The sequence below is a fragment of the Benincasa hispida genome, chromosome 8, assembly GCF_009727055.1.
Source record: "Benincasa hispida cultivar B227 chromosome 8, ASM972705v1, whole genome shotgun sequence".
Lineage (NCBI taxonomy): Eukaryota > Viridiplantae > Streptophyta > Magnoliopsida > Cucurbitales > Cucurbitaceae > Benincasa > Benincasa hispida.
Window position 1 is genome coordinate 25321078 of NC_052356.1, and position 12051 is coordinate 25333128.

A 12051-nucleotide genomic window follows, 5' to 3' on the forward strand; every position below is an offset into this window, starting at 1 on the left:
AAAACTAAAGAAAATAAAATTTTATTAAATGCATATTTTCTCTCTAATTAAATTAAATAAAGGAAAAAAAATCTCAAAATTTTTCTCTCCATTTGAAAACGTTAAAAAAATTATATTAAATGTATTTTTTCTCTCCATAATAAATGTAATTTCTCTCTTCATTATTAAGAAAGATTCGTAAATAGAGAAATATATATAAAAATCAAAAATAAAAATAATAAAAAGGGCAAATTTGTCAAAAAAAATAATACTAAAAGCTTTTCTTTAAAAAAAATTCAAACTTAAAGACATTTTTAAAAAATTTGGCCCAAAGAGGATGTTTTATGTAAAAATTCATATAATATATCTATATAAAAGCGTGACATAGTATCAAAACCACTAGTTAGCCTAGTGGTAAATTTGCCTTCCAACCCAGCCTCATTCATTACATTTATTTCTACTAAATTATATAAAACGTCAATAAAAGTTTATAGATCCATCACTGATGCAACCTAAATACGAACTTTCTAACTTCATTTACATATTATTTATATAAGAGTTATGTGGACTCATCATACTTTACGAGACATGCATGCCACAATATACTAAGTTAATCTTAATCTAATTAACATTATTATAAGATTAAAGAAAACTAAAAGTCACATGAAGGAAAAACATTACATATGGTCTACAAGTACAACACTAGATATGAATAAGAACAAATAAAAAGTGAAGGTTTATCTGATCCAATAAGTAAAGGCAATGCCGAAGAGCAAAAGGGCGAGAGTGAGATAAGAAATGGGAGTGAAGGATGGAGAAGAGGTTGAAGGAGTGGGAGGAGCTGCCGTTACATCAGCGTCCGACACGTCGTTCGTTGCTTCAAGTCCTGTCGTTTGGGGCTTCTGTTGGGCTTGGACTTGCACGTGCAGTTTCAACCCCTTTCTGCAGCTCTCTGCTTCGCTACTTGCGAAGTAGCGGATTCCTTCTCCGTTTAAGGCCACGATATCTATGCCGTCACTGTACATTCTACTAAAATTGCTTACATCGCACGCTTCGTAATCCTCCTTGCTCTGCAGCTCCACTACGTTACCGTGTGCCACCGAGTATGCGAACCCTGTCCTCCCCCATTTCACTAACCAACTTTATTACTCCTAACTTTCCAAATTATGAAATTAATCTTTTTTTTTTTTACCAACATATCCGGTGGAGCATTCACAAAGTTTGATAATATATAAATTTATGCATTTTTGAATTATAAAAATTAATCCTAAACTCTACCATTTGTTTTTAGGTTAAAAATCACCTTTAGTCTCTAAACTTGTAACAATTTAGTCTCTAAAATTTGTTTGTAATAATTTAATTCATATGCTTTCAATTTTGTAACAATTTGGTCAATGAACTTTAATATATAATAATCTAATCCAATTTTAAAATTTGTAACAGTTTAGTCCTATTGTAGAAATTAATGTTAAAGTTTAATGAGATTCCATATATATATAAATTGTTAAACTAATTAAAAACTTAATATTTTATTAGATAGAAAGTTTACATCATAAAATATTAAAATTGACATCTTGTTTTGATAATTTTTTTTTTTTTTACATTAGAGACTAAATTGTTACAATATCGAAAGTACACGAACTGAATTGTTATATACTAAAGTTTAGTGACTAAATTGTTACAAATTTGAAATTTGAAAGTATAGAGACTATATCGTTATAAACCAAAGTTCACGGACCAAATTGTTAGTTTCATAAAAGTTTAGAGATCATAAATTTTTTTTAACCTTGTTTTTAAAAACAACTTTTGAAGTAGAAATCTTATAAAATTTCTAACATAAATGGGAATGTAGAATCGTGTGTCGATGACCGTTGAATAGCTGATGGTCTAATTCTTTTCTTTTCTTTTTTTGGTAAAGGACCAACATGCGATTCTAAAATTTCAATTTCAGTTTGAACACATAAAAAAGTCTATCAAATGTTTATAAAAGTCTATTAGTCATATTACAACATTTGAGAGAGTAAAGGTACTTTTTAAATGCCAAAGTTGAGCATAACTCAACTGTCATACGAGGTTTTGGTTTGAATAGTTCTATCCCAATTATACTCGAAATTAAAAAAAAAAAAATTAAACAAATGACATTTTATATTTAACCTCTTAAAATATTAAGCAATTCAACATCTTTTTTCTAAAAAGAAAATTTAAGTTTAAATTCTAACTTGCTCTTAACTTTCTCATTATTCTTATAAAAAAAGTTGAATTTCAAAATGGTGTTTTTTTAACAAAATTTTATAACTAAAAAAAAAGATAACATTTTTCTATTTTTCAAAAAAAAAAACATTTCAGTACATTTATATTTTCAAAGAAATAAGATTTTTTGTGAACATTGTACTATAAAAAGATTACTTTCGTGCCCACTGAAACAAAAAGTTGTGGTTGTGATTGAAAATAAGAAAAATGTACAATATATATTTTTAAAAATAAAATTTTATATTATTCGGTAAAAAAATAAAAAGAGAAAAAGATCAATAATTCACTTATTCAAAATAAAGCGAGGCAATAATTCCATTTGTCGCTTTCCCCTCGTTTCCGATTTCCATTTTCCGGGAATCCACAAGAAAAAGAAATGAAAAATAATAACAAAACAAATGGATCTTACAAATTTTATCTCCGACTCTGAATGTTCTACCGGCCGACCAAGAACTGATGTCGGAATCGACATCCCATCCCCTGTCGCCGCCGACGACATGGTGCGTTTCCGCTCCGGCCAGCGGCGCAGCCGTGCTTACAACAAACGCCACCGTAACAACCACCACCAGCTTCTTAATCGCCGCTGCCATGGCTACCGGCTGAAGCTTTTAATATAATAATGGAAATTCCTCTCTTCAATGGCGCTGTCTCGATCTCCTCGGAGTTTAAACAAAAATAAATGGAGAAAGAGAGAAAAAGAGATTGAGAATTTAAAAAAGTGTGTGTGTGTGTGTGTTTTTTTTTTGGTGAGAGAATCGCTTGCTTTGCTTTAGAAAGGGGAATTCCAAGTTTTCTTATCACATCAGAATCAAATTGAGAGTGTGTTAAGTTACTATTAAGCTTTTTTGAATTAGTAAAGTTATGTTTCTGATTGTTTGTTGATAGTCTATTTTTAGTTTCTTTACGTGTAACTTTTACGGCCACAACTTGTCTAAGAGGATCCACTAATGAAAAGTATTGGATGTTCGGGATGACTTTGGGCCTTTGGCCCATACTAAAAAGTAAAATCGAAAAAGAGAAAGTTAGTTGGGGAATTGGAGCGTATGACAGTTTTAGAATTTGGTTTTGAAAAATGACAAAATTGAAAAATAATAAGATTTATAAAAATTCCCATGATATATACATGACCATGAATTTTCAAACCCCTATTTTATTCTTGTCTAATTCGTAACTTTTATTATAAGTATATATCATAAACAATGATGGGGTTGAATTATCGTTGATGTCTTAGTTCTCCACTTTCCCTCTAATCGGGTCATTTGAAAAACTAAACATAACAATCTTTCTCAAAGTAAACGCTCTTTTGGATTTTCCTTACGTATTTAATATTTCAATGTAGATTTTATTATTAATTTAGATTCTATTTAACCACTTTTTGAATTAATCTCACTTAGATTTTTCTACCAAGTTTATATTTTAAATATCTATATATTATCAAATTTCATTTATCTAATCAAATTTTAAGTTAATTCAAATGTTTGAATTTTTTTTAATTATTTTATACCCATTCTTAATAAATTAACCGGATAGTTTTGCATATTTTTTAAGGTTTAAATTGTTTTGTATATGTTACTAGATTCAATGGTGCATATTTCAATTTAGTCACTATTTTAGCTGACATTTTGATAATACCTAACTTGCCCTTAGTTGATTCATATGTTCGGAATATTAAATACAGTGTAAGTGTGGAGCTTTATTAATAACCAAGATATAAATACAGTGTAAGTGGATAAATTGATTAATAACTGAGATATAAATACAATGTAATTGGACAACTTGATTAACCAAATTAATCATATTATAATCTAACAGATCCAATTTCAAAACTGAAAATGAGCGCCATTCCATAATTTTCGCCCTCTTTTGGAATTTGAATTTATTTTTAATATCCATATTAGATTTTGATAACTATTTCACGAATTGGTTTAAAATTAACCAATATCTTCTTTATTTTTCTCCTTCTAATTGATTCAAATTAGCTATCTCTTTTGATTTGACGTACCACGGTTCGAAAATATTCATAATTAATCATCTTTCATTTGTTCATCACCATTTTTATTCTAATTTATAATATATCTTTAGATTTTACATTATTTTATTAGTTTAAATTGGATTTTTTTTATCCTGATTAAGATTTTACTTAATATTTTATATATATTATCATCTAACAAACTTTATATTTCATTTCAATTTTATCATTTTTTGTATTGTTTAATCACCTTTTATTCATTATCATCTTATTATATTATTATACCATTAATTTATCTCTACGGGTTAGGCTTCTAGATTTTGTGATTGATGGAGTTATAAATACAATGTAATTTTTGAAGCCTAAATGAAAATGGAATTATGAATACAATTTAATTGGAAATAAACGAACCCCCTTCCTAATTTTTCTCTCCCAAATCATATTTGAAGTTATATTTTATTATCAAATTAGATTTTATTTAACTACTCATCAAATTAATCACAATAAACAAAAACTTCCTAAGTTTTCTCTCCAATTTATATTTGAATTTATCTTTTATTATCAAATTTGATCTTATACAACCAACTCTCGATTTGTTTAAATGTTTGTTACAAATGCAATTGTATCTAAGTATTTTTTTTTTATATTTTTTTTATACATATTGTTATCAAATTAATTTGATCTTTTTTCTTCATATTTTTTATGTTTTCAAATTTTCATATAAAAACACATAAAAAATGGCTTGTTGTACTTAAAAAGAAATATATAAATGAGAATTAAACTTTAAATTTTTGAAACATGTGCATATATATATTGTTCAATTTTTTTTTTTTTTTTTTTATTATTATTATTTATTAAAATAAGATAACAAAAAATTCTAAATCTCATCTTTTTCATCTTCTTCAATTAGTCGCCCCCAAAATCTATTTTTCTCCTTTTCAATCTCATGTCTGCGGTCGTTGGTTCAGCAATAACCCTTTCTTGAATTTCGTCGTCTTGGCTAGCTTTTGACGACCATCCTTGCCATGTCACCGACTTTTTTTGCTCGCATATATGTTTCCTATTTTTGTTTCTACTTTGAACATTATTTTCAACAATGACGTTCTGGGATTGATAGTGTTTAAAGTTGGCGTTTAAGATCCTATGAGAAAAATGGTGACATGGAATAAAGTCGATGAAACTCCCTACAATTGGTTTATGTCAAATTCAGTTATATTTTTAATAGTCACATCGTCCTGAAGTTGCGATTCCTTCAAATATTCACTTGCCAACAACTTCACTGGTACAATCAACTTTTCTCTTTCTCACCTTGGAGGAAGTCCATTGTTATAGACATTCATAAGTTTCTAATGACCCCCACTGCCTGGTCGTCATCTTCCTTCGCATGCACGCGTTCTATAGGCAACTGGAAGCGTTAAAGACCATATTGGGTGATTTTTAATTTTTTCTTTTAGAATATTTAGATACCGTGTATTTGTGATTCTAGAATGTTTAGATAGAGTTTATTTGTCGTATTCATGTTGTTTTTGAAGCAGTGTATTTTTGCATTCTCGTTTGTACCTAATTTTGTTGTTTTAGGGTAGTTTTGACATTCACTAATTAGTATTTTCTATTATATAATTTCGTTTTGTTATTTTTATAATTTTGAAACCTTTTTGCCATTTTTCCAAATGAAACTTTAAAATTTGCTATTTCTCTTGTAGCCCAAATTTAGTAGCTTATCCTACATTGGAAGACTTTGATTTGGCAAATAGGTTTATATACTAGGGTTTGCAAGGCAGTTTTCAAATTATGGTTGTGGTGTGATGAAACCTTTTATTGTCGCTTGTAAATGGCCAATCAAATAAAATTTATATTATACCGATCAATATTACTTATAGTATAAGTGGCAAGACCTAGTCAATTTGCAAGAAAGTCGAAGATTAGTTTCGATGAACCAAATTTATAGATAAAGTGGTAATTTGGAGGGGGAAGGGGAGGGGGTTGATGTGGTATAGAGAATTTAGGTCAGAGAAATAAAAATGCGGAAGTATAAATTGTCAAAAATAAAAGTTCAATCAAATAAACGGAATGACCTATCTAGGAGATAGGATCCACTCATTTGTTCGATTGATCATAGGAACTCTCAATAATACTGATTTTAGCTTCTTGTCTATGTCTAGCCCAATTGATTAGAAACATTAACCAAATGTTTTAATTATCTAATTAGCCAATTATATAACATCTCGAATTTTTAACGTACTTTTTATTAAATTATCTTGAAATATTTGGACTTTATTTTGAAGTTGGAGCCAAAATTTATTTAATTTGGAAAAGTTTGGAAAGGATACTTCAGTCATTTGTGAAAAAATTGGAAGCTAAGGAGGAAAAGGAGATATATGTGTGTGTATATATATTAAGTTAAGTTAATTAGGGTTTGGGAGTTATTATATTTATATGTATATTTATATTTAGTTTTTTTAAATAAAAATAAAAATAAAAAAGGAAATTAATTCCCTTCTTCCCCGTGTGCAAAACCTTCAGACCTTTTATTTAAATATTGTCATTTGAAAAAGTAATCAGTGAAATAGGGTAGTTTTAAAACTATTTAGAGATTGTGGTAGTTTTAGAATTTTGAGGCATGGAAAAAAAATAAAAAATTAAGTTAAGGGTTGAAATCTTGACCTAAAGTAAGTTGAGGGTTGAAATTTTGACCTACAAAAAATTAGAAAGCAAGTTGAGGGTTCAAAACTCAACTTACATAGGTTGAATCTTCAACCCTTGACATCTTGTTCTGTTTGCATGGTATCGTCTCATCACTTCCCCATGTTGAGAATCCTCACTTCCCCATGCCAGTCAGCCTCACTTCCTATGTCGAATCGTCTCATCACCGCCAGAGACTTTAAATCCGTGGGCCGAGTTTTGAACCCTTGACCTATGGTTTTTAAATAGCCGATCGCCTCTTGCTCTCTACCTTCTTGCCTCTTGCTCTCTGCCTTACTCGCTTCTTGCTCTCTACCTTATTATTTTCTTCTCTTTCGTGTGAATCCTTTCTCCCCACACTTCACCCTTATCTGATCACAAATTATACAGATTTGTTCATTTACTCTACTAGATTTCCGTTTTTTAAAAATAATTATAATTTTTGTTTCTATTCTCATATTATTATTGTTTTTATATAGTTTTTATTGTTGTTCAAGAAACAAAGATTAAAAAAGAGGTATAGGTTCAATCAACTAAATTTCTAGTTTTTAATTAAAAAATAGTTTATATATATATATATATATATATATATTATATTATATATTATATATTGTAGTTTTCGTTGCCGGATAACAAATAAAAAAAAAAAGGAATGTTGTCACTTTGAAGAAAAAATAGTAGAACCACTATTGAATTTTGGAAGTTTAACTTTTATTTATTACTAGCCTTTTGTTTTTAGTACTTGTTTATATTTATTTTATGCTAGACATATTATTTTAATTCCTTATATATTGATGTTAATAATTTTTTAATATTAGTTATATATTGATATTAATCTGGATTCGATAATATTTTAGAGCTACCATGTTTATATTAGTCTACCATATTAATGTTAATCTATCATGTTAATATTTTAGATCTAACATATTAGTATCAATTCAATAATAGTTTTCTAATAGTCTGGATTCACTAATATTGATATAATGATGTTAGTAGTGTTTTTCTAATAGTTTAATGTTTTATTTATATTATGTTAGATCTACCATGTTAATGTTTTCTTTTGTATTTTAATATATTAGCGTTGGGTTTTTAGGGTTTATTGTTGTTTTTGAAGATATTAGATTTTGTTAATATAATATTAATGCCTAAAATCTAATGTCTTAGATTCTAGACATTAGATTTTACGCAAAAGAAGTACTTTTTTTTTATATGATATTCTATTTTTTTAGTATTTTTTTTTTTAGTTTAAAATTTAGTATTTTGTTTGTTTTTAATAAAAAAATTACTAATTTAATGAAAGTTTAACTTTAATGTTTATCACTTAAAAAGTTTAGTTTTTTGTTTTTTGAGTGATTTTTTATTAAGAGTTAAGTTTATAGTTTAATACAAAACTATTAATTTAATGTTTAAAGTTTTTTATTATAAGAAGTTTAGTATTTTTTTTAATAATATCCGATTCTTTTAGTTTTTAATAAGTTTGACGTTCAAACTAAGTTAAATTTTTAATATTTTTTTAAATATTTTTGTATGTTTTTGTTTGTATTTAAGTTTGATAATTAGTAAACTATTTAGTTTAATACAAAAGTTTAGTATATAGTTTAATACAAAATTATTGTGATAGTTATTGTGATTTTTTTAATATATTTCTTATGATATTTGATTTTTTTAGTATTTAACTTTGATGTTTATCATTTAAAAAGTTTAGTATTTTTTTTTTGAGTGATTATTTAATAAGAAAGTTTAGTTTATAGTCTAATACAAAATTATTATTTTTTTTAATATTTTTGTTTGATTTTGTTTGTATTTGTCACACCCCCTCTTAGACTAGTCTTTGAATCTAGGAAAGGATATGATTGCAGTAGTTATCAATCCTTTTGCTGACACTTACTGCCTAATACTCTTGCGAAAATAACTCTGATACCTACCTGCAAACTCATACACAACGGATGCCTCTGGGGCTAAAAACTTTAAGTTTAAACACACAACATATTTAGAGAGATTACATTACTAGTTTCACAAGTTTCGATACCCAAAACCTTAGTCCCTATATGAACAACTATAGCATGTGTACAATATTTACAGTAACCACCTAACAGACGGGTTACAATATCTTTGTCCTTTAGTGATGGAGCGAATGTAGAGCTACCTCCTGAGGATTTGACCGCTATCTGGGGGAAAGGAAAACATTTAAAAATGGGGTGAGTTTGCTAGCCCAGTGAGTGACTTAAGAAAGAAAACTGATTCTCATGTAAAAGTCTCAATAAAGAGATTAAACTGAAATGTAAATTTCTACAGTAACCTTGTACTGCAGTATAAACATTTTCCAAGTATAAAGCATAGAAAACTGTTTTCATCATAAAACATTAAATTGTTTCTTAGTTGAGAATAACCTTGCTATGGTTAAATCCCAACATCAACTGCTAGTTAAGAGAGAACTCTTTTGCTCAATCTTTGACTTTAACTACCTACGTGCACGTGACTATAACTAAGTACCGTCATACCTTAGGTACTTTTGCTCAGACACCTTCTCAAAACTTGTCCCTCAGTATCGAGCTGCTCAGATACCTTCTCAAATATCCCTCAGTATCGAGTTTCAAGTAAAACTAGTCATACAATGATTTTCTCTTTAAAGCATGTAAAGAATAACGCACGATCGCCTATCGCATCGCTTAGCTTCATGCATTTGCTACACGATCGCCTACCGTATCGCTTAGCTCCGCGCATTGCTACACGATTGTCTAGCGCCTGCCTACATGATCACATACCTTATAGGGTAGCGCCACTCACTTACTAGACGATCGGCCAGAGCCCATGTCCACGCACACTTGGGGCTGCCGCATGCTTTGCTAACCTCTCAAGACTTTGGTTTCTGCATGCTTTCCCATGCATAGCTTTTCTCTTGGCCACACTTTAGCCTCATTCAATGCCCAAATAACCTCTAAAATGAGCAAGGTCAATGCATGGCATAACACTTAGCCAATTTTCTAGCCTCCAACACGTGGGTTACACTTAGCCAATTTTTTAAGCTTTACCCAAGAGTCAAACTTTCAAATTCAAACTTTTCTTTTAACCTTTCACCATTTTCTCTACAATTACACATTAATTCTCACATCCATCTACTCACCACACTGGTCTCAGTAGGGAACATACCCAAGTAGAGAAATTAGGGCTCAAGGTTCACAGTATTTAAGTTTGATAATTAGTAATGTATTGTTTGTCTTTTTTTATTTTAGAAAATGGCGGACAAATGTTTAGGATTTATGTTGTCTGCAAATGGTAATGTGATTGATGGTGTTGATGGAGTTGATTATGACCAACCACCATGTGGGGGTTTTAGTATAAATGTGAACAGTGGGCTTGTTTTTGAACAATTCATTGAAATGGTAGGGATGTCACTTGGTGTAGATATGAGAGCAAATCAGTTAGAAATAATATATAGACATCCTAATCTAATACGATCAGGATCAACAAGGTTTATGCCATTCCCTATTCCTAATGAACAAGCAATGAAATTGATGTTCTCAATCGCGATGTCACTCCCGAATTTAGTGCATTTATATGTTAATGTGAATAGGGTAGGGTGGGATATAAACTTGAATGCACCCTTTAGCCAGTTTGAAGATCTAATTCAATGTATTGACCCTGATCCTAAATCAATTGCACCACCTTGTGATAATGAAGATATGGTGGCTAACAATTAATACATGAATTTTAGAACATAAACAGACAATGAATTTAAAGAGTTGGATTTTGATGGTCGTGAACATGAGTTACCTTTAGATACATTCAACGATTTGGATATGAATGTAATAGATAGCATTCGAGAACACGACCCAATTCTAGCGCCTGTGAATGTTAACAATACCAATTGTATAAGGGGATGATTTGTCAAGACAAAGAAATACTACAACACATGATCAAATGTTTTGCTATTAAGTGACACGCACCATATGAGGTTGTGAAATCGACACCGATGATTTGGGTAATTTGGTGTAAGAAGTGGGAAGAAGGTTACAAATGGAGACTTCGTGCAACAAAGAAAAACTCACATGGCTTGTTTGAGATCACTAAGTATGTTGATCAACATACATGTTTTTACTCAGAACTTAGTCAAAGTCATGTACAGTTAGATTCATCGATGATTGCACTAGAGTTTTGTGATTTCGTAAGAGAAATGCCATCTGTCAGCGTGGTAGCTCTCTCTTCCTCGGTCGAACGCCGAACCTATCACCGCTCATGACCCACCGCTGCCACACTAGGTCAGGTCCTCCTGCCGCCACGCTGCTCCTTTTCTGCATCAGGTCAGATCCACTCGTTCTGTGCTGCTCCGACCACGTCAGTCACTGATTTGCTCTGCCATAACTTGCATTGTCGAAGCTGAACTCGCCATGTTTGCTCACCAGCCCTTCATGTAGACATGGCCGTTGTCTCAGCCATGCCGCACGCTGTGCCGCTCAACAACACCACTCACGGTCATTCGGCCTCCTCAGATCTGACTGACGTTCGTCTGCCATGTTTCGCCACTGTTGTAAGTTATCGCTACCGACACTAGAGGTCGCCAGAATCTTGGTATTTTGAGTAAGTTACTTGGTTCTTCGTGGGTTTCTTTGCAAAATCTTGGCTATCCATTTGATTTTGGGGTAAATTTGATGATACTTATTATGTTTGGTCCATAGGTTTGAGCTTTGGAGGAATTTAAAGTCAAAGGCGTGCTATCCGACGTTACAAAAGTTTTGTTTTGGTGATTTTAGAATGGATTTGCGTAAGTTTTGGTGCTTTGATTAAGGTTTGAATATTTATTTTGAAATTATTAAATGCCCATCAAGTTCTGACCATTGGAATTGGAGTTTTATTTTAAGTTTGGAATTGGAGTTTTCAAAAGGACTTTAGGTGCTGACCATTGGAATTAAAATCTGTTTTAGTGGAGATTTTTGGGGACTATAGTTTTTGGAACGGGTAGGTCGTGTTGGTAATTTTGAAATGATTGAATGTTGGAAGTGGGCTTAAAGGTTGAAATTGATTTTTGATTCATGTTTTAGGATCTAATTCAAAGTATGTGAAAGCTAGAAATGATTTGGTTGCTTGAATTAATTTGGTCTCAATTTTGAGGTAAGTGATCTTACTACTAGAACTGTCTTTGTGCCGGGCATAAAATTAAAGGATAATTTATT

At 30.4% G+C, this 12051-nt stretch overlaps 1 protein-coding gene across 2 annotated transcripts; it reads right to left on the bottom strand.

Annotated features, from left to right (window-relative positions):
• Nucleotides 1-564: 564 nt before the first annotated feature.
• On the bottom strand, nt 565-3084 carry LOC120082477 (cucumber peeling cupredoxin-like). 2 transcript variants are annotated; one of them, XM_039037662.1, is made up of 2 exons: nt 2639-3084; nt 565-1111 (listed from the first exon to the last, which is right to left on the bottom strand). In XM_039037662.1, exons 1-2 carry the CDS (start codon nt 2817-2819, stop codon nt 717-719), a joined length of 576 nt encoding a protein of 191 aa, XP_038893590.1. In that variant the 5' UTR covers nt 2820-3084; the 3' UTR covers nt 565-716. The 2 variants fall into 2 exon arrangements, with proteins under 2 accessions (XP_038893590.1, XP_038893591.1); XM_039037663.1 differs by having other exon boundaries at nt 565-1093; nt 2639-3078.
• Nucleotides 3085-12051: the final 8967 nt, after the last annotated feature.

What these genes read in the sequence shown, in the direction of transcription:
- LOC120082477 (XM_039037662.1), bottom strand. Translation starts at nt 2,819, where the DNA reads ATGGCAGCGGCGATTAAGAAGCTGGTGGTGGTTGTTACGGTGGCGTTT. An exon ending in CAGAGTCGGAGATAAAATTT is followed by an intron (nt 1,112 to 2,638) that starts GTAAGATCCATT and finishes AAAGTTGGTTAG; the next exon opens with TGAAATGGGGGAGGACAGGG.